Raw genomic sequence first — 22,983 nt, 5'->3', positions numbered from 1 at the left:
GGACGCAGATATCAAGAACTACAACATCACTGTGGTGAATTTATTGACAGAAATAGAAAATACATTCCAGAGTAAGAAAATACATCTTCATCAACAAAATAGAGAATAGTTTGGTCTCGATATAGTTTGGTCTAGATACAGCAATTCATATTGTACATAATAATAAGACATTGTAAATCCTTTCCAGAATGACCGTCATAAGTAGTGAAGTAAAGCTGAACCCCAGAAACGACAAAAACAAACCTTCAATACAACAGTATTAGGTTGGAGTGTAACAAGTTGCCGTTTCAGTCCAGCTTCCCCCTGCGTTCAATGCAATGTCAACCTATTTATGTATGTTTATTTAAATTCAACAATAGATATATTGAAGGCCTTTATAGCATTGCTACTTGGGTACATGGCTATCACCCAGCTTTAACAAATCAAAGTGCAGCTCTGTTTGTCCTCTCCACGAAGTGCAGATTGACTTGTCTGTCTGCTACTAAGACGGTGCGATTGAGGGCTTTCACCTCTCCTATGCTGGGGTCCGGTCTGATTTCAAACAGCTTGATTATCTGGGGGAGAGAAAATATATATTTTTGTCATTGTCTGGGTCTCTTCAGGGGTAGCCATGTTCACGTTAACATCCATGTCCGATAGGCTCATTGGCCACACACAAGTTCATGCCTCCACCACCTACCACAAATTCATGAAGCCATGCACCCTGAGGTATACACACTATTGGAATTGGCTGCAGTAGCTTACACATGTAGAGTATGTTCTGTTTTTGTATTATAATGTAATTCACAGCAAAGTGTGATTATAATGTCCACCTAGGCCTTCATTGTATTTGTAACTGAAAAGCAATGGAAGCCAAGGTAAACTTTTCATTGTGGGACTACCCAATGGGCAATACACGTTTCTTCAATACTTTTAATAAGTAGCCTGATGATGGTGAGTTCAAAGTTGCCAACTTGCCGTGCAAGACAAGTAGCCTGTTACTGCGCAGCTTGGTCAAGCATCTATAGCAGTGTATATAAAAGCATTCGGTTCACCTGTCGGGATCACATTCAGGCTGCAGTTGATTGAAAATATGACAGCTCCTCTGTGAACATTGGCTACGGAGGATAATAAGGTAGGCGATGAGTTCCAATAGTTTGTTAACAGTAGAATAGGTCTAATAGGCTACAATCGCATGTAGCATAGTGATTGAAGTAGCCTAGCCTGCTAGACCTGTTGATCAACTCTGCTATCTGCTGTGCTGCTATCCACATTCTATACTTTTCCCTATGACACTCAGGTATAAAATCTCTGGCTCTTACCCGTGACAGAGCCAAGTACATCTCCAGTTCAGCTATACGACGACCTACACAGCCCCGAACCCCAAACCCAAATGGTATAGAGCCAAATGGGTTTGGTCGAACTCGGCCGTCCCTCAACCATCGTTCAGGCTTGAACTTTGATGGTTCTGGGAATGTCTTTTCATCCTGGCTGGTAGCATAGTGACACATTGTAAACGAAGTCTACAGGCAAGACATCAGGGAGGGAATTAATTGCTACAGCACTACTTCGACAAAGACATAATTGACATGAATTCAAATGGTGTTTTGTTTCAATGGTTGGGCCATTTGTAGGCCATTAAAGTGAACATGTTGATTGTGCCCCTAAAGCCAGACTAACCTTCTTGGGAAAGAAATGTCCTCCAATTGTGATATCATTCTCTACCATGATGCGTGCATTCATCGGGACCACAGGGTACATTCTGGTAAACAGGACATACGTCAAAAAAATTGTGTTAGAGAAAGGTAATGGAACTTTCAAGAAATCAATCCTTTCCAAAGAAAATATCAATGCTGCCATACAAGAACTAAATTAGGCAATCACACTCATGATGTATACCCACCTCCCACCCCCACCACACCAACCCCCCGTGAACATTTTGTTTTTTGCTCTATGACTACACAGCTGTAGTGTTAAGTTAAAAAAACTAAAAGCTTGGTCCCGGGGGGCAGGACCAAGTTTGGGAAACCCTAACGTACCCGACCACTTCCACAGTTCTTACCTCAGTGCTTCCTTGATGACGGCCTTGAGGTACGGCATACGGTTAACGTCTTGGGCAGTTGGGATCTTGTCTCCTGGTACGCAGTGGGACACCTCCTGATAAAGGGTGTCCTGCTCATTGGGGTACCTGGACAGCAGGTGCATGGCCCACATCATGGTATTGGATGTCTTCAAGTATGACAACAACAACAGTGTTAGTGAATACAAGCCCTTACGGTACAACACATCGAGATTGTAGTGAAGCTCCATGGATTTGCTAACCGTGTCCACTCCAGCCAATAACAGCTCAGTGACGCTGCCGTACACCTCTTTGTTGGTCATCTTGGTGTTGGAGAGGAGGTACGTTAAATATTCTCCCTCGACTTCCTGGTCTGTATCCACTCGCTTCTGAATTGCCTCCATCTTCATGTCAATCAACTTCCCAGCTGAAAAAGTCCAGCATTATCTACCTCAGGGGTTCCCAAACTTTTTCACGTCCAGCATTCGGGAACATCCCGCGCCAACCCCTGCGGGTCTATTTCTATGGGCACAGGCACTGTTCATGACACAAACTGTTCACACCCCTCTTGTTGGTGGAGATAATTTAGCAGTTTTAAAGCAAATTCTCTTGCATTTCTATACATTTTGCCATGTCTAATGTGTATTCCTGTGATATTTCAGTGAATAAAAAAATGACAACAAAATCTAAGTGCTAAAAAAACAAATAAAAAATGGGCTAGTTGATCTGGACACTTCTGACAAGTTATAAATATCTCTAGGGTATGCAATGACTGATGCACTACCCAATTTAGAAATTGCACCTTATGCATTCTGCAAGAGGAAGTTTAAAGTTGGACTAAGTTGCTTAAAATGTTTTTTTAAGCAACTTTAAAAAAAAGTTTGGGAACCACTGATCTAGGTGACCCAATAGGTCCAATATCACAATGTACTCTCCAATCCAATGCTTTTTAAATTCTTGAGAAGGTATGACCAAGTGACGGGATGTCTTGTCCTAAATAACTCACAGAATTTGAAGATGCCCTCCCAGCCAGCGATGTAGTGCCTGTAGATTGGCAGGATGTTGCGGCTCCACTTAGGCAGCATGGCCACCGGCATGCTGTAGGAGAACATCTGAGCGATGGAGTCGATGAAGTCCTGCGTCTCTACCGGGATCTCTTCCTCCAGACAGCCGATCCGTGTCTCAAACAGGATGGAAGAGATTCCTGAAGAACAGAGATTAGATATTTATCACTGAAACGGATGCAGGCAATTGTCACTTGCTGTATGTAGTAACCTACATTTACTAAAACCAACCCCCACAAAAGTATTTTGCTTTAAATGCTGTAAAGACCCACATATTCTGAAAGACATCAGGCTTTCCTCTTATAGGGAGGCAAATCAAAAAACACAAAATATCAAACAAGATAACAAAAAGTAAAGTAAAAGTATTTTGCAAAAACAGGTAGCACACGTTAAAATATAAAAAACAGGTCTGTAAATGTTGAATACCCCTGTTGTGATAAGTAGGTAGAGAGGAGGAAGGAAAATAACTGAAAATGTCAAAACAAACATCTTCACATTTTCACTTTTTTTGTAAATATTAAATAACCATTAAGATAACCGTATAGCAGGAAGTAGCAGTAGAAATATTGTTGTCCGTTAGTTTACTCCAGCTAGGGTAGGGATGGTAGGGTAAAGGGGGAAAAGTATAGAGAAGGAAAAAAACTAAATAAAGGGATTGCAAATTATACCAATACTTACATTGATAGAATCTACGATCTATCTGCAATATATTAAAATTAGAAATAGAAACTGTATCTGTGTCCGCTATTGCTGTCCATTGGCTGGTTCAGGAGCCAGTTTCGTCCAGAGCCAGTCCCAGTAGGCAGGCTGCAGGGCCGGGTCCTGGGGCTAGTCCAGGTAGATCCTGGTCTTGACCAGCCTGGCCAGCCTGTGGTGGGTAGAGAGCTGACGAGGAGGGATGTCCTCCAAGAAGGCCAGGATGAGGATGTCCCTGTGCCCCATCAGCAGATCGAGGGTGGCCAGTCACAGCTCCAAGGAGCACCAGTTACTGCGCCGGTAGTGATGACTCACCAGACGCCACTGCCATAGAGGCCGTCAGTGATGTTTTCCACAATGACCTTCACAACAACAAGTCCCTGTTGTGCAGGCGGAGACGCAGGAACGGAGAACTTCTCTGCTTGAGGCCTGGCGGCAGTTGTTACACCATCACATGTTAGTCTCTGCCGCTATGTGACACAAAGGCATTGTAGCGGTATCGCTCCCTGGGGTTGGGCCTCCGCGCGGCCTCCTCCATCCAACCGCAAACGATGTGGCAGAGGGCCAGCAGGTAGTCTCCAGCCAGCTGATTGAGCAGGACCACAAGTATGAAGAGGAGCAGGCTCATGGAAGTGCATATGAAGAGGATAAAGCCCATGTCCAGGGAAGAGTTGGCCTCTTGTTGAAACTCTGGATGCCATCTTAATTTTTGCACGTATTGCCAGCTCCCCAGCATGCCATATGATGACCTGGATTTGTCTCTGGCCCCTGGCCCCAGTTCTCCAGCCAGCCGTTCTCACAGCTGCAGTACAGGCGAGGATAGTAGAACTTCACATACCTAAGGCTGGTCAGGTTCTGGGAAGTTCTCCATCACACTAAACTCCTCTGTCACATCCACATATAGGAAGTGCAGGTCTCTGCTCAACTCGTCCCCCAGAGGAAGGATTCTACAGTAGATGAGACTCAAGCTCTCCAGCCTGGTCAGGTCATCGTAACATGAAGCCCAGTGCTTGCCGAGCGATGAGGTCCACGTTCATTAGCTTCAGATCACTCAGCTGCACTAGTCTGTTTAGGTCAGTCGTGTCCAAACTCTGTCGAGGAAACCAACTGAAATTCAAACTCCTGTAGGGAGGTGAAGTACAGGTCAAAGAAGTCAGACCCACACAGGAGTTGTCCTGTCTTGACAATGAGGTAGACCATTCACCGAAAGCATGACCACCAGCAGTCCTGGAAGATCACAGTCGACGGAGAGCTGAGTTTTAAGGCGAAGCCTGGTTTTGGGGCTCTGTTGCTGATAATGATGATGGTAAGAGGACACCAGGAGCTAATGTTCGTGTGAGTCAGACCTTGAGGGAAGACACCAAATATGTGTGTCGGATTCACACTTGTCTCTAACTCACTGGTTGGAGAGCGAAAGTCCAAATGTAGTTCCTTCAGCAAAGTAAGGTGGATGAATGCAGATGCTTCAATATGTATAAGTGGGTCATACAGCAGTAGGTTTTCCAAGCTGTCCAGGCCAAATAAACTGTTCTCAGATGTTGCGTAGTTGTTCCTGAATTTAGGATTAAGTAACAACATTTGTGTCATTGAAAGTCATTTGCGTTTCACAAATTGATTGAAAGGAACTGTTTTCCTCGTCAAAGTAAAAAGTATCTATTCTGCTGATTCTAGACTGCAGAAGCTGTCAGTCTGCTCACTAATGTCAGGCAAATCGAGAGATGAAATGTTTTCAAAGCTTCTGAATGCTCCTTTCCATAAATTATGAGCAATAGGGAATTAAAAAACATATATTTTTTTCAGATGATATAAAGTTCAAGAATTGCTCCATGTGTGTCTGAGCAATTTTGGTGTTTCAAAATGATAATCCCCTTTGACTCAAAGTCCAGGGTTGTCAATGACCGTGATATATCGACTATCCTGCATAGCAAATCAGAAAGCTCCTGTGTACAGCTGTTGACTGTGATTTTCTTCAAAACAGGGATTCCCCCATTGCGTCCATTACCATCACAGAAAGCCCGTAATTCTGAATGGACAGTTCCTCCATATTAGCCAGGTCACTGAATGTGTTGGACGGAAGGGATGAATTGTAACACTGTAGCTCACAGAAAAGAGAAAGTGCCTTAACACTGGACAGCCACTTGAAGGTGCCAGGGAGAATCGGGGGCAGACAGCCTTTGACATTTAAGGATCTCAAGGATGCGGAGTCAGAGAGAGCGCCAGGCTACATCACATATGCATTCCTGATCTTGATACAGAGGGTCTAGCAGTTAGACAGGACTGTTATGGCCTGGTGCTGCTGGTGGAGAAGTTGTTGTGATCAGGCGCACTTTGTTTGGCAGGAGAAAATAACAGTAGGACGCAACCGCGTCAAAAACCTCCAGCCAAAAATAGGCAAAAGTGTAAATGTGCCAAAATAGACAGTGAGGGAAAAAAGTATTTGATCCCCTGCTGATTTTTACGTTTGCCCACTGACAAAGAAATGATCAGGTTTATTTTAACAGTGAGAGACAGAATCACAACAAAAAAATCCAGAAAAACGAATGTCAAAAATGTTATCAATTGATTTGCATTTTATTGAGGGAAATAAGTATTTAACCCCCTCTCAATCAAAAATATTTCTGGCTCCCAGGTGTCTTTTATACAGGTAACGAGCCTGAGATTAGGAGCACACTCTTAAAGGGAGTGCTCCTAATCTCAGTTTGTTACCTGTATAAAGCACACCTGTCCACAGAAGCAATCAATCAGATTCCAAACTCTCCACCATGGCCAAGACCAAAGAGCTCTCCAAGGATGTCAGGGACAAGATTGTAGACCTACACAAGGCTGGAATGGGCTACAAGACCATCGCCAAGCAGCTTGGTGAGAAGGTGACAATAGTTGGTGTGATTATTCGCAAATGGAAGAAACACAAAAGAACTGTCAATCTCCCTCAGCCTGGGGATCCATGCATGATCTCACCTCGTGGAGTTGCAAAGATCATGAGAACAGTGGTGAATCAGCCCAGAACTACACGGGAGGATATTGTCAATGATCTCAAGGCAGCAGGGACCAGTCACCAAGAAAACAATTGGTAACACACACTACGCCGTGAAGGACTGAAATCCTGCAGCGCCCGCAAGGTCCCCCTGCTCAAGAAAGCACATATACATGCCCGTCTGAAGTTTGCCAATGAACATTTGAATGATTCAGAGGACAACTGGGTGAAAGTGTTGTGGTCAGATGAGACCAAAATGGAGCACTTTGGCATCAACTCAACTCGCCGTGTTTGGAGGAGGAGGAACGCTGCCTATGACCGCAAGAACACCATCCCCACCAACATGGAGGTGGAAACATTATGCTTTGGGGGTGTTTTTCTGATAAGGGGACAGGACAACTTCACCGAATCAAAGGGACGATGGACGGGGTCATGTACCGTCAAATCTTGGGTGAGAACCTCCTTGCCTCAGCCAGGATATTGAAAATGGGTCGTGGATGGGTACTCCAGCATGACAATGACCCAAAACACACGGCCAAGGTAACAAAGGAGTGGCTCAAGAAGAAGCACATTAAGGTCCTGGAGTGGCCTAGCCAGTCTCCAGACCTTAATCCCATAGAAAATCTGTGGAGGGAGCTGAAGGTTTGAGTTGCCAAACGTCAGCCTCAAAACCATAATGACTTGGAGAAGATCTGCAAAGAGGAGTGGGACAAAATCCCTCCTGAGATGTGTGCAAACCTGGTGGCCAACTACAAGAAATGTCTGACCTCTGTGATTGCCAACAAGGGTTTTGCCACCAAGTACTAAGTCATGTTTTGCAGCGGGGTCAAATACTTATTTCCCTCATTAAAATGCAAATCAATTTATAACATTTTTGACATGTGTTTTTCTGGATTTTTTGGTTGTGATTCTGTCTCTCACTGTTCAAATAAACATACCATTAAAATTATAGACTGATCATTTCTTTGTCAGTGGGCAAACATACAAAATCAGCAGGGGATCAAATACTTTTTTCCCTCACTGTACATAGTAACAATCTTCGCGTAAAACAATAAACACGGAACAAACCAGCGTAACACAAAACAATCCTACATGAAGAAATGATGGGGAACAGAGGAATAAATACATACGATGATTGGAGAATGAAAACTGGGTGTGCAGGGAACAAGACAATGGATACATAAAAAAAATGGAGCGGCGATGGCTAGAAAGCTGGTGACGTCGACCGCCGAACGCCGCCCGAACAAGGAGAGGAGCCGACTTCGGCGGAAGTCGTGACAAGGAAGATGGATAGGTTGAGTTTGAGGTCGCATACTGTACATCCCAGCAAATGGCAAATTGGTAGTTGTAACGACAATCCCTTGGGTGAAAGATATCCCAGGTCCGGACAGACAGATATAAGACACGTTTATTACTCAACCAACCCCAGGATCCTATGATGCAAACTGCTAATTGTCTCAACTGAACACAGTGTAGCCTCATCTTTCTTGTGAAGTGGAGACACTGGTCATATCAAATCACATTGTATGTGTTACATGCGCTGAATAGAACAGGTGTAGGTAGACCTCACTGTGAAATGCTTACTTACAAGCCTTTAACCAACAATGCAGGGTTTTATTTTTATTTTTAAGGAATGTTATTAAAGAGACTATATACAGGGGGTACCGGTACCGAGTCAACATGCGGGGTACAGGTTAGTCGAGATAATTGAGGTATTGCAGTGCATTTGGAAAGTATTCAGACCCCTTGAGTTGTTCCACATTTTGTTACGTTACAGCCTTATTCTGAAATGGATTAAATTGTTTTTTTTCCACTCATCAATCTACACACAATACCCCATAATGACAAAGAGAAAACATTTTTTTTTAGAAATTTTAGCAAATTTAACTGAAATATTACATTTCCCTTTACGCAGTACTTTGTTGAAGCACCTTTGGCAGCGATTACAGCCTCGAGTCTTCTTAGGTATGACGCTACAAGCTTGGCAAACCTGTATTTGGGGAGTTTCTCCTATTATTCTCTTCAGAGGGATTGTGCTAGATTTCCTCTTTGGATTTCATGCCAAAGAGTTCAATCTTTGTTCCTTCAGACCAGAGAATCTTTCTCACAGTCTGAGTGTCCTTTAGGTGCCTTTTGGCAAACTCCAACGAGCTGTTACCTGCCTTTTTACTGAGGAGTGGCTTACGTCTGGCCACTCTACCATAAACGCTTGTTTGCTGGAGTGCTGCAGAGATGGTTGTACTTCTGGAATGTTCTCCCATCTCCACAGAGCCAGTTACTGATTTGGTATTCTCCTCAATGCCATTGGATGAATCCCGTAACGTATTCCAGTCTGTGCTAGCAAAACAGTCCTGTAGCTTATCATCCGTGTCATCTGACCACATCTGTATTGAGAGAGTCACTGGTACTTTAAAAAACAAAATGTTTTTATTGAATATCCGAAACATTAAATATACTTGAAGTGAAGCCGCTTGCAGTGAAGTACACAATACCAGTCATCCAACAGATTCCCATTCAGAGCGACACACAGAAGCATCCAGGGTCAATGCCCTGCCCAGCGGCACATTGACAGATCTCCCGCCAGGCCAAAAAGCGTGAACCCGAACCCTCCAAGATCCCCCCACAGTTCCCCAATAGCTGTCCCGCAACCATTCGAGACCTCTCCCACAGTCCCCCCCCAGTAATACATTTTTTTTTAAATACTATTAATTCCATTCCCCAAGAACCCCCCAATGCACCAACAACCAAGAGAATGAGCTGAAGAGAAATAAGAAAAAGACAGAATAAAACAGCAAACAACAATGCAAAAAAACAACAACAACAACAACAAAAATGTAAAACAAAGGACATCAAGGACAACTAAAATCATAACAGCAATGCCAACTGTATATGTTTGTGTGCATGTCTGGCACTATTACATCTATGTCTGTGTTCTTGTATGCGTTTATTTGAATGAGAGTGTGTGTGTATATGCATGTGTACAAACACCTGCATGGCATCAGGCTCAGGCAAACCGGTATTAGCTGTAAAAACACTGCCCCTCAGTGTCATTCAAACATGCTTTTTAATGATGTTTTATTTTGACTTTATTTTTGACTTCTGTCTTTGACCATCATTCTATCTCCCGTACAGCAACTCCACTCCCACTTGTCTCTATTCCACATCCCAATCCTCAGCTTACCTCAGCCCATCCCACCTATCTCTGCTGGCCACCCTCTTAGGATTTCTACGCAACATATATCTTTCAACTGTGCTGTGATGTTTAACGTACAATTTCAATCTATCTAATCAAATAGAATCCACAGATTGCGAGTTGAAGATAAATACTTTTACTATGAGTATTAGAATATTAGTAATCGACTGACCCGGTCTCTTCAGATCTCCTAACAGTACGATCTCTAGGGTCAATTTTAGATCAATGCTATGCGTTTTCAGCCATTCCTGAGCCTCAGACCAGAAACAGGCTACCAGAGGGCAATACCAAAATAAATGGTCTATTGATTCTGTATCCTCACAACAAAATCAACATTCTCTATAATAATTTTAGCTAAATAGCACAAAGTCTTGAATCTTGCGTTGTTTTATATATCTCATAACTCATACACCCTGTACCACTGGAATCGGTACATCAAAAATCTCTTCCCAACTATTTTGCAATCTGTATGGCATAGTTGTCAACATCCTGGTCCTCAAATAAAACTGGTATACTTGCTATTTTTATTCCTCTGCCAGTTTTGATCCTTTATATTGGGCAGACAGACCAGTTCCCTACCTCCTCCCGCTGCCACCTGCCTCCTCCATGTTTGGGTTAATGGTGTAATCATTTGGCTGTACTCTGGGACTGAGTAGACCTTCCGTACAATTCTGATAACTCCATGAAGTTCTTAACTCCACTACCATTACAATTTACAATATAATTTAAGAACAAAATACCCTTTTCAAACATCTTTCTCATAAATACAGGTATTTTATCAACCAGCATATTTGAGTTCAGCTGTAATATTTGTTCTATCTTTTCAAGGGGATGAAATTGAAATTGTAGCCAGCTCTGCAATGCTTGTTTGAAAAAGAGGGATACTTTGAAAAAAGTAAAAAAGGAGACATGGCAATCTGCACAATGGCAAAAAGGCCATTTTTAAACAATGGATGAGATTTTCTTAGTAATCTACTCGAGAACCATTTAGGCTTCAAGTAAAACTTTTGAAAAAGTGAAGCTTTTAGAGAGGTTTAGTGCTTTTATATTTAATCATCTCTACCCACCCAATTAATCTTCATTGTATAGATAAGCACGCTTTATTTTGTCTGGTTTAGCGTCCCAGAAAAAGCTAAATATTTTTTGCTCATATGATTTGAAATATGAATCATCAGGAGTAGGCAGGACCATAAGTAAGTGAGTAAACAGAGATATGACTAAGGAGTTAATCAGATATATTTTTCCATAAATAGACAGGTATTTACCTCTCCATGGTTGCAGGATTATGTCTATTTTTACAAATTTTCTATTGAAATAAATTGTGGAGAGCTTATTTATATATTTTGTGATATGAATATCAAGTATGTCTACTTCACCATAAGCCCATTTTATAGGTAAACTGCAGGGTAATGTAACATTTTTATTTTTTAAAGATCCAATACATAATATTGTACACTTATCAGAATTAGGTTTTAGTCCAGAGTACAGAAAAATTATCTAGATCTTCAATGAGACATTGCAAGGATGTAACTTGCGGACTTAATTTAAAACATGAGTCATCGGCATACATGGGCACCTTTGTTTTTAAGCCTTGGATTTCTAATCCTCTAATGTTGTTATTGGATCTGATTTTAATAGCTAGCATTTCGATGGCCATAACGAATAGATATGGTGACAGCAGGCACTCTTGTGTAAATCCTCTCGACAATCCCAAACTCTCTGAGAAGTAGTCGTTATTTACTATTTTACACCTGGTGTTGCTTTACATTATTCTTACCCATTTTATAAGAGAATCACCGAAATTGAAAAATCCAGTCTTACTTTATCAAATGCCTTTTCAAAATCCCCTATAAATGCCAGTTCTGGCTTCTTAGATGTTTCATGATGTTCTATTATTCCTAGTAGTTGTCGTATATTGTCTCCAATGTATCGTCCATGTAAAATAAAAACTGTCTGATCAGGATGAACAATACCTGGTAAAACCAGTGCTATTTGCTATGTATTTCACTAGTGTTTTTGCATCACAACATTGAAATGTAAGGGGCCTCCAGTTTATTAGATAGGATGGGTCTTTATATTTGCCATTTGGGTCTTGTTTTCATAATAGAGAAATCAGACTTTCCTGCTGAATACCTGACATTTTTATAGGAGTAGTTAAAACAATCTAACAATGGAGCTTTTAGTACACTGCTCAAAAAAATAAAAGGAACACTTAAACAACACAATGTAACTCCAAGTCAATCACACTTCTGTGAAATCAAACTGTCCACTTAGGAAGCAACACTGATTGACAATAAATTTCACATGCTGTTGTGCAAATGGAATAGACAACAGGTGGAAATTATAGGCAATTAGCAAGACATGCCCAATAAAGGAGTGGTTCTGCAGGTGATAACCACAGACCACTTCTCAGTTCCTATGCTTCCTGGCTGATGTTTTGGTCACTTTTGAATGCTGGCGGTGCTTTCACTCTAGTGGTAGCATGAGACGGAGTCTTACAACCCACACAAGTGGCTCAGGTAGTGCAGCTCATCCAAGATGGCACATCAATGCGAGCTGTGGCAAGCTGTGGCAAGAAGGTTGCTGTGTCTGTCAGCATAGTGTCCAGAGCATGGAGGCGCTACCAGGAGACAGGCCAGTACTTCAGGAGACGTGGAGGAGGCCGTAGGAGGGCAACAACCCAGCAGCAGGACCGCTACCTCCGCCTTTGTGCAAGGAGGAGCAGGAGGAGCACTGCCAGTGCCCTGCAAAATTACCTCCAGCAGGCCACAAATGTGCATGTGTCTGCTCAAACGGTCAGAAACAGACTCCATGAGGGTGGTATGAGGGCCCAACGTCCACAGGTGGGGGTTGTACTTACAGCCCAACACCGTGCAGGCCGTTTGGCATTTGCCAGAGAACACCAAGATTGGCAAATTCGCCACTGGCGCCCTGTACTCTTCAGAGATGAAAGCAGGTTCACACTGAGCACATGTGACAGACGTGACAGTCTGGAGACGCCGTGGAGAACGTTCTGCTGCCTGCAACATCCTCCACCATGACCGGTTTGGCGGTGGGTCAATCATGGTGTGGGGTAACATTTCTTTGGGGGGCCGCACAGCCCTCCATGTGCTCGCCAGAGGTAGCCTGACTGCCATTAGGTACCGAGATGAGATCCTCAGACCCCTTGTGAGACCATATGCTGGTGCAGTTGGCCCTGGGTTCCTCCTAATGCAAGACAATGCTAGACCTCATGTGGCTGGAGTGTGTCAGCAGTTCCTGCAAGAGGAAGGCATTGATGCTATGGACTGGCCCGCCCGTTCCCCAGACCTGAATCCAATTGAGCACATCTGGGACATCATGTCTCGCTCCATCCACCAACGCCACGTTGCACCACAGACATGCCCAGGCATTGTAGGGAGGTCATACAGGCACGTGGAGGCCACACACACTACTGAGCCTCATTTTGACTTGTTTTAAGGACATTACATCAAGGTTGGATCAGCCTGTAGTGTGGTTTTCCACTTTAATTTTGAGTGTGACTCCAAATCCAGACCTCCATGGGTTGATCAATTTGATTTCCATTGATATTTTTTGTGTGATTTTGTTGTCAGCACATTCAACTATGTAAATAAAAAAATATTTAATAAGAATATTTCATTCATTCAGATATAGGATGTTTTATTTTAGTGTTCCCTTTATTTTTTTGAGCAGTGTATATCAAAAAGGCTTGATATACCTCTACCGGTATGCCATCAGGCCCTGGGTTTTTTCCAGACTGAAAGGATTTAATACCTCTTCGGGATAGGGCTGTCTACTGACCCCGCTGGAGTAATTGCGTGCCCATAGTAAACATAATTTTTTTTTGTCAAAAGTTGCTAATATATGCAAATAAAAAATAGTATTGAATAGAAAACACTCTAAAGCTTCTAAAACCGTTTAAATTATGTCTGTATGTAAAGCAGAACTCTCAGGGCAGTCATTCTCCCAAACTCTCTCTTGTCATCATAAAAGTTGGCCCAACTTTGACGTCATCGCCCCCACCCTTCCCAAGCAGTTACAGGTCTGGGAACAGTCTCTCTGTCTTCAGCGCGATCTCAGCTTTCAATGGGGCTTCTCATTGTGAGAATCGCACGCTCACGAGAGTTTTGGCGGGCCGAAACCTTTCGGTCAGGCGAAAAAACAGGTCACTTTTATGAGCGCTCTGCTCAGGTCCTGTCTTTTTTCCAAGATCGATTATACAATGCATGCATTGCTGTTTGTCCTCACGATTGCTGTACACCTTTATAACATGTTAAAGCTTGATTATGAAGTTAGTTTGAGAAGTTTAATCGACATATAATATGTAAGTTCGACGTTTTGGTGTGCATCCACTTGACTTTTGGCTACATTTCAACCGAAATGTGTCGTGTTTGAGAACCGAAAGACACAGACTGCAAAACTAAACGCTGTTTTTGGTAAGTATAATTCCTTTCAGGTCTTCTGATGGAAGAACAGCAACGGTAAGGGAATATTTATGTGGTAAATTTGGGTTTATGTGGACTCCAAGATAGAGGAGCCATAATGCTACTTTTTGAGCGCCGACTCATAGTATAGCCTAGTGAACGAAACCTGTAACGTTAAAAATAAATGTAACACAGCGATTGCATTCAGAAGAAGTTTATCTAACTATATATATGTAGAACATGCATATTTAGTCAAAGTTTATGATGTGTATTCCTTGTTAGCTGACGTTATCTGCCGGAGCTATCGTCATTTCTCAGGACATTTGAGTAGCATTTTTTGAACGATGCATCATTGTAAACAGAGATTTATGGATATATATAGCATATTATTGAAAAAAACATAAATGTACTGTGTAACATGTTATATTACTGTCATCTGATGAAGATTTCAAAAGGTTAGTGCATTATTTTTCTTTTAATCCTGCGTTTGTTGATTGCATATTTTTTTCAACTTGGCTATGCAAATTAGCCGTGTCTTCGGTGGTGGTTTGACATAAATATGTGCTATGTTTTCGCCGTAAAACATTTTAGAAATCTGACTTGCTGGGTAGATAAACAAGGTGTTTATCTTTCATTTGAGCCATTGGACTTGTTAATGTGTGGAGGTTAAATATTTTTTGGAATATTTTTGCGTTCCATGCGCCACCTTCCAGCTGAACGTGGGGGGGGGTGTTCCAAAATTGGAACCCTAGTCCCCTTCTGGTTAATAGTTTCAAAGTGTTCTTCCTCTGTAATTTGGACTTCGCACTGATCTTTCTGTACATTTGTTAATTTTTGACAAGACAATGTTAATAATCGTCAAGACAATGGTGAACAAAGGGCAGACTTATACAATTACTAAATCAGGGGAGAATATGTGGACCAGGTGTGCGTAATGACACAGTAACGACACAGTTCAGTTCCTAGAGGCCGGTGACGTAGACCCCTGAAACTGGTGCATGAAATGAGCAATGAGGGATCCGTGACACAGGGTGTAGATGAGACCCAATGGTTGCATCAAACACGATTACAACTTTCCTCTCCGACACATCATTACTTTAGTTTTTCACTACCTTCACACTCTTCACGCTCGCAACACTAGAAGTGCCACTGCTGTCAACAGCGCTTATAGCAGGGTCATTATTTTTACTTTTACTCTTCACCACAGACCATCCACGTCCTTGACTTTCATCATCCACACCCATACCATCAGAACTATCATACATTTCGACCACAGTCCGGCAAAGCTAGAGACCACAAACACGTTTTCCCTTTCCAAAGCTTCCGACAATGTCTGTAGCTCCGGATTCAACATTGTCTAACGCTCAAGATCGAGTGGATGTTCGTTCTGTAGTTTGTCCAAGGTGAATCAATTTCAATCACAATTTTCTTTTCTCCAGTTGAATGCTGTTTGATCCAGTCAATTTATCCAATGAGATAATCAGAATGCTCCTCTATTCAATGGAATAACACATTGGTGGGATTACTTGTCTGATGGAATGAAGACCTTCAGTTCTTCCACTGCTTTTGTCTGCTAGCTGTGTTGTATTTGTGTGCATCTTCTCTTTGTCTTGTTATATATCGTTTACTAGACACTTTCCACAATTAGACACTTTGAGAGAGGCTGTAGGTTACAGATTCGATTATTTTTTTACCTGAATGTTTTCTCACTCCCTCTTAGCCTCTACCTACAGTGTGCCAGAGGTAGTGATTAGCATTATCTGTACATCTGATATACTTATTATAAAGCAACACTTTAGTTCTAGCATCCAAGTGTAATGCATTATCATGCAGTTGTAATGCATTGTAAGATTGTCATGCAGTCTGGTCTCATAGACTAGATGTAAAATAGTAAATGTAAATCTGGTACACTCTAATTAATATGATATGTTACTTTAAGCATGGTTACATAAGATAGGTTACTTAAGACAAAAATGAAAGGAGGTCAACTTTAGAATTTGAGATAATTACCAACTTTTCAACTACTTATGTTTTAACAACTTTGCAACTACTTACCATGTTAGCTAACCCTTCCCCTAAACATAACACTAACCTTAACCCATTAGCCGCCTAGCTAACATTAGCAACAACAAATTCAAATTGGTAACATATCATATTAATTGTAACTCATAACTATCGTATGAAATGGATGATGGACATTCACACATTAATACAAACCATATGAAACACAACATATTACACTAAATGTAGTGTCTCGGATTTTCGTACAGAATAATACGAAGTGCTCTGAGAAGTGCTCTGATGTGTCATGAACATGCTTGGCCCTGTTATAATGTCTTATAATCATCTCAATGAGCTGGACGAAATAACAGCCAGTTTAAGACAGTTGAAAATGTAATGCATGGCGACAGCCTACATGAGCCTCACACATGCTTAGAATTAGTTATATAGCATTATACCTGATTCTTTATCATTTAACTTAAAATGAATTTAGAAATAAGGGTGAAAGAATCGTCCCCTCACACACAGGCAGGATTTCCACGTACCCTCCAGAGAGAATCGGTAGAGCTCATTGGACAGGTTGGTCACAAGGTCTCCCGATGGACTTATCCAGCGCAGGTGGTAGATCCTCTTGATCAGGTCACTGACCACCTCGTTGATAACGTCTCCGTACTGCACAGAGTCTTTGGGGTGCATCATGCGCTTGTTCAGCACAGTCCGCAGCTTGTACCACTTTTCCCCTTCCCTGTCAGAAAACATAATATATCAGGCACTGCATAACACACTCATAGCACATTCACAGCAAAGCAATGATATGGCAGGATAATACATTTGGATTAGTTGGCACATATAAATTAGCAGTAATGAGCTATATTCCAATATGGCTTTACTCTTCTTGAGCATCCGTTTGATTCACATGCCTGGAGTTTGACCTACAAAGGGCCAAACAGGTCTTGCAGCATTTGGAGAACACAACTGGGGAAATGTAGTCAGAATGTCTGCCGTGCTTATCTATTTAAAACATCTATGTTGGTGTGCATATCAAATCTCACTAAGATAGATGGCTGCTTAGGCCAAGTAAGATGGCTGTAGACTTATACAGTTTGATGGTTCCAAAAGGAAGCTCCCAGTGCAAACTATGCTGTGTAAGTCTTAGGTCATGTTTCCTGCCTTGCACACTTGCATGGCCTATGGAAATGGTTAATGACACAGCCTTTCTGGATCACTATTGATCACTATCTGTGGCAATCTCTTTCATGACAGAGCACTAGTGTTTCAATTATGTCCCTGGGTGTGATTATAAGACATGTACTGTGTATGTACAACACTCTCAAGTAACTGTTTTCCATTTCCCACTGCTATGTCCCTCTCTTATGTGATCTCATCACTGCCTGCCATCAGATGGCGAAGCTATAAATTGGTTGAGGCAAAAGACCAGCAATGTACAGGGATGTCATTGTCACCACCTGTCAGGAGACAGTGGCCATCCCTGAGCCTTACTCAGTAAAGGGGCCATAGCCGATGCCTCTCAGGTCCCGGTACTCTGTCCAGAGGGACATATCTCCTCGGCTGGGGAACTTCTCACCCTTCCTAAGTAGCTCCTCCAGGAGCTCCACACTGTTGAGGGCGATGGAGTGAAACTTGCCCATGCCCATTTTGTACATGGGGCCGTACAGCTGTTTCTCATACACCTAGAACACACAGAGAGAGAGAGAGAGAGAGAGAGAGAGAGAGAGAGAGAGAGAGAGAGAGAGAGAGACTAGCATTTGCGGAGGGAAAAAACTCAGGGTGTTACATACAGTATACTTTATAGTACACACATTTCTAAACATCTCTACCATTCAGGATGTTCCACATTGTTGTGTAAGCGAAAATATCCCTTTTTGAAAATACCACTTTTATGGATTAAGATGGCGCCGAGGAACATGGCTGATGTTTTACATTCTCCCAACCAATTGTGCTATTTTGTTGTTTTTTTTGCGTTTTGTGTAACTTCTTTTTTTACTTATTGTGTAAATAATGTTGTTGCTACCGTCTCTTATGACCGAAAATAACTTCTGGACATCAGAAAAGCGATTACTCACCGCGGACTGGAAGAAACTTTTTCCTTTGATGAGTCCGACGAGAAGGATATCCTGCTTTCACAGGAACAGATCCAGATCCATACATTTTGCATGAAGAAAAGACGGCGGAAAAGGGGCCGCAGATCGGGCAGCCTTCTGAGAATCCAGAGGCGAGTGAGTAAATTCCCACTGCCATCCGTTCTTCTTGCTAACGTGCAATCATTGAAAAATAAAATTGATGACCTACGATTAAGATTATCCCACCAAAGGGACATTAAAAACTGTAACATCTTATGTTTCACCGAGACGTGGTTGAACGAAGATACGGACAATATAGAGCTAGCGGGATTACCCTTGGTAAGACGAGGGGTGTTATGAAAGAAGTCTCGAGGTATTGCTCTCCTGAAGTACCTTATGATAAGCTGTAGACCACAGTATCTACCAAGAGAGTTCTCATCTGTATTATTTGTAGCCGTCTATGTACCACCACAAAACGAAGCTGGCACTAAGACCTCTCTCAACCAACTCTATAAGGCCATAAGTAAAGAAGAAAATGCTCACCCAGAAGTGGCGCTCCTAGTGGCCGGGGACTTTAAAGCAGAAAAACTTAAATCAGTTTTACGTTAGCAAGAAGAACCAGCATGTCACATGTGCAACCAGGGGGGGGGGGATCCTAGACCACCTTTACTCCACACACAGAAATGCATACAAAGCTCTCCCCCAATCACCATTTGGCAAATCTGACCATAATTCTATCTTCCTGATTCCTGCTTATAAGCAAAAACTAAAGCAGGAAGTAGCAGTGACTCGCTCAATACAGAAGTGGTCAGATGACGCAGATGCTACACTACAGGGCTGTTTTGCTAGCACAGACTGGAATATGTTCCGGGATTCATCCAATGGCATTCAGGAGTACAGCACCTCAGTCATCGGCTTCATCAATAAGTGCACCGATGACGTCGTCCCCACAGTGACTGTACGTACATATCCCAACCACAAGCAAGGGATACACACAACATCCGCATCGAGCTAAAGACTAGAGCTGCCACTTTCAAGGAGCGGGACACTAATCCGGACTATAAGAAATCCCTGCTCTCAGACGACCCATCAAACAAGCATCAAACAAGCAAAGCGCTAATACAAGATTAAGATTGAATCCTACTACACCGGCTCTGACGCTTGTCAGATGCAGGGCTTGTAAACTATTACAGACTACAAAAGTAAACCCAGACGCGAGCTGCCCAGTGACCCGAGCCTACCAGATGAGCTAAATGCCATTTTATGCTCACTTCGAGGCAAGCAAAACTGAAGCATGCAAGAGAGCACCAGCTGCTCTGGATGACTGTGTGATAACGCTCTCAGTAGCCGATGTGAACAAAACCTTTAAACAGGTCAACATTCACAAAGTCACTGGGCCAGATGGATTATCAGGATGTGTACTCAAAGCATGTGCGGACCATCTGTCAAGTGTCTTCACTGACATTTTCAACCTCTCCCTGACAGAGTCTGTAATACCTACATGTTTCAAGCAGGACACCATAGTCCCTGTGCCCAAGAAAGCGAAGGTAACCTGCCTAAATTATTACCGCACCGAGGCACTCACATCGGTAGCCATGAAGTCATGGCTCACATCAACAACATCCTCCCGGACAGCCTAGACCTGCTCCAATTCGCATACCGCCCCAACAGATCCACAGATGACGCAATCTCAATCGCACTCCACACTGCCCTTTCTCACCTGGACAAAAGGAACACCTATGTGAGAATGCTGTTCATTGACTACAGCTCAGCATTCAACACTATAGCGCCCACAAATCTCATCACTAAGCTAAGGACTCTGGAACTAAACACCTCCCTCTGCAACTGGATCCTGGACTTCCTGACGACCCCAACACCATCATTAAGTTTGCTGACAACACAACAGCCTGATCACAAACAACGATGAGATGGTCTATAGGGAGGAGGACAGAGAACTGGCAGTGTGGTGCCAGGACAACAATTGATTGTGGACTACAGGAAAAGGTGGGCCGAACAGCCCCTCATTAACATCAACGGGGGCTGGAGTGGAGCGGGTCGAGAGTTTCAAGTTCCTTGGTGTCCACATCACCAACGAATTATCATGGTCCAAACATTCCAAGACAGTTGTGAAGGGGGCACGACAAAAACTTTTCCGCTCAGGAGACTGAAAAGATTTGGCATGGGTCCTCAGATCCTCAATAGGTTCTACACCTGCACCATCGAGAGCATCCTGACCGGTTGCATCACCGCCTGGTATGGCAACTGCTCGGCATCTGACCATAAGGTGCTACAGAGGGTAGTGTGAACGACCCAGTACATCACTGGGGCCAAGCTTCCTGCCATCCAGGATCTATATAATAGGCAGTGTCAGAGGAAAGCCCATAAAATTGTCAGAGACTCCAGTCACCCAAGTTATAGACTGTTTTCTCTGCTACCGCACAGCAAGTGGTTCCGGAGCGTCAAGTCCATGACCCAAAGGCTCCTCAACAGCTTCTACCCCCAAGCCATAAGACTGCTGAACAATTCAGAAAATCGCCACCGGACAATTTACATTGACCCTTCCCCCTTTTGTAGTATGCCACTACTCGCTGTTTGTTTGTTATCTATGTATAGTCACTTCACCCCCACCTACATGTACAGATTACCTCAAATAGCCTGTACCCGTGCACACTGACTCGGTACCGGTGCCCCCTGTATATAGCCTTGTTATTGTTATTCTTATTGTGTTACTTGTTATTATTACTTTATATTTTAGTCTACTTTGTAAATATTTTCTTAACTCTCCTTGAACTGCTCTGTTGGTTAAGGGCTTGTAAGTAAGCATTTCACGGTAAAGTCTACACTTGTTGTATTCGGAGAGTGTGACAAATAAAGATTGATTTGATTTGATTTTGATCTGATATTTGGAAAATGGGTCAACAAACCCCTCAACATGCATTCTGGCAGAATAAATCAAAACCTCTGCCCTTTTGTAATCCTAGCTGTGTCAATGGAGATGGCCCTTGGGATAGTATTTCCAAAGTGAAGGCAGCTCTTGGAGAAGGTAAACACTGCATGTCAGAGAATACCTGTTGTTAGCCCACTAGGTTAAATCCATTATACTCTCCTCTATGCACTCTCCTCTATAACAGTCTCTGTGGGTCAGCTTTGACTAAACACAAACGCCTCATACAGATCTCATGTTTCAACTCTAGTTAGTGAGCAGTAACAGAGAAACACACAGTAAGGTATCGGAAACTTACTGTACCCAAAACATAGAGAGGGGTATCAGCAGCCACCATTCCAAAAACAGAGCACACTTTAAAAAAAAAAAAAAACATTTCCATAGAGGGCATAGCCTCTTTACTGTACCTGTAGCTCGTGTAAGCGGTTGTAGTAGCCTTTGACAAACATTCTGTAAAACATATCCCGGGTTTTGATCCTGGGGAGGTCATCTGCAGTCCGAATCTTACCCTGGGAGGTGGATGGTAGGGTGTTGGAGGGAGAACGGGTGCCCCCTACCCACCTGGTGGAGACCAGAGCTGGGGCTGTGGAGCACAGCAGGAGCCAGCGGCTGCTCCTCTGCATCGCACTCTGGGCCAGATGCACGGCCATGATGGAAGCAGTAAGAGGAATTGTCTAAAAACACAGGGCTCCTATTTCACCAGTGAGACTGGGGAGGGGCCATGTCTTTGGGAGCCTGGGGAGGTTAACCCTTCAGCTTCAACACAAAAGAACAGGAAATAAGGAAATAAGGCTGAAGGCTGAAGAGCAGCCCAACTGGAAGACTGTTTACTTGGAACACATGGAAATAACGAGTCTCTCTGGTCAGATGTACTGTACCAATGGGATTTTTATGAATAATGACTAAATTATGTACAGCATATCACAAAAGTGAGTACACCCCTCACATTTTTGTAAATATTTGAGTATATCTTTTCATGTGACAACACTGAAGAAATTACACTTTGCTACAATGTAAAGTAGTGAGTGTATAGCTTGTATAACAGTGTTAATTTGCTGTCCCCTCCAAATAACTCAACACACAGCCATTAATGTCTAAACCGCTGGCAACAAAAGTGAGTACATCCCTCTCTTTGAAAGCTGCAGCTCTACACTTTACCTCAGTGCGATTGTTGCCTGTAATCCATGGCTTCTAGTTGGGGTATGTACGTACAGTCACTGTGGGGAAGACCGTATCAATGCACTTATTGATGAAGCCAGTGACTGATGTGGTGTTCTCCTCAATGCCATCGGAAGAATCCCAGAATATATTCCAGTCTGTGCTAGCAAAACAGTCCTGTAGCTTAGCATCTGCTTAATCTGACCACATTTTTATTGACCGAGACTTTGGTGCTTCCTGCTTTCATTTTTGCTTGTAATCAGGAATCAGGAGGATAGAATTATGGTCAGATTTGCCAAATGGAGGGTGAGGGAGAACTTTGTACGCGTCTCTGTGTGTGGAGTAAAGGTGGTTAGAGTTTTTTCCCCCTTCTGGTTGCACATTTAACATGCTGATAGAAATTTGGTTAA

At 42.8% G+C, this 22,983-nt stretch overlaps 1 protein-coding gene and 1 pseudogene across 3 annotated transcripts; both read right to left on the bottom strand.

The window, feature by feature from the left end:
- Positions 1 to 11: 11 nt before the first annotated feature.
- Positions 12 to 22,788, bottom strand: LOC118367168 (sterol 26-hydroxylase, mitochondrial-like). 3 transcript variants are annotated; one of them, XM_035750276.2, is made up of 11 exons: positions 21,823 to 22,788; positions 18,475 to 18,525; positions 17,891 to 18,081; positions 16,936 to 17,135; positions 3,045 to 3,242; positions 2,302 to 2,465; positions 2,042 to 2,208; positions 1,660 to 1,741; positions 1,302 to 1,502; positions 1,035 to 1,097; positions 408 to 554 (listed from the first exon to the last, which is right to left on the bottom strand). In XM_035750276.2, the coding sequence occupies exons 1-10, from the start codon at positions 22,063 to 22,065 to the stop codon at positions 1,050 to 1,052; spliced, it is 1,545 nt and encodes a 514-aa protein (XP_035606169.1). In that variant the 5' UTR covers positions 22,066 to 22,788; the 3' UTR covers positions 408 to 554; positions 1,035 to 1,049. The 3 variants fall into 3 exon arrangements, with proteins under 3 accessions (XP_035606167.1, XP_035606168.1, XP_035606169.1); XM_035750274.2 differs by lacking the exon at positions 1,035 to 1,097 and having other exon boundaries at positions 12 to 554; positions 21,823 to 22,264; XM_035750275.2 differs by lacking the exons at positions 1,035 to 1,097; positions 18,475 to 18,525 and having other exon boundaries at positions 12 to 554; positions 21,823 to 22,162.
- LOC118367170 (toll-like receptor 13) lies at positions 3,249 to 7,637 on the bottom strand (annotated as a pseudogene).
- Positions 22,789 to 22,983: the final 195 nt, after the last annotated feature.

This window comes from Oncorhynchus keta, chromosome 34 (assembly GCF_023373465.1).
Source record: "Oncorhynchus keta strain PuntledgeMale-10-30-2019 chromosome 34, Oket_V2, whole genome shotgun sequence".
In the NCBI taxonomy this organism is placed as follows: domain Eukaryota; kingdom Metazoa; phylum Chordata; class Actinopteri; order Salmoniformes; family Salmonidae; genus Oncorhynchus; species Oncorhynchus keta.
Note: the sequence above shows the minus strand (reverse complement) of the source record. Positions and strands in the feature narration are given on the sequence as shown.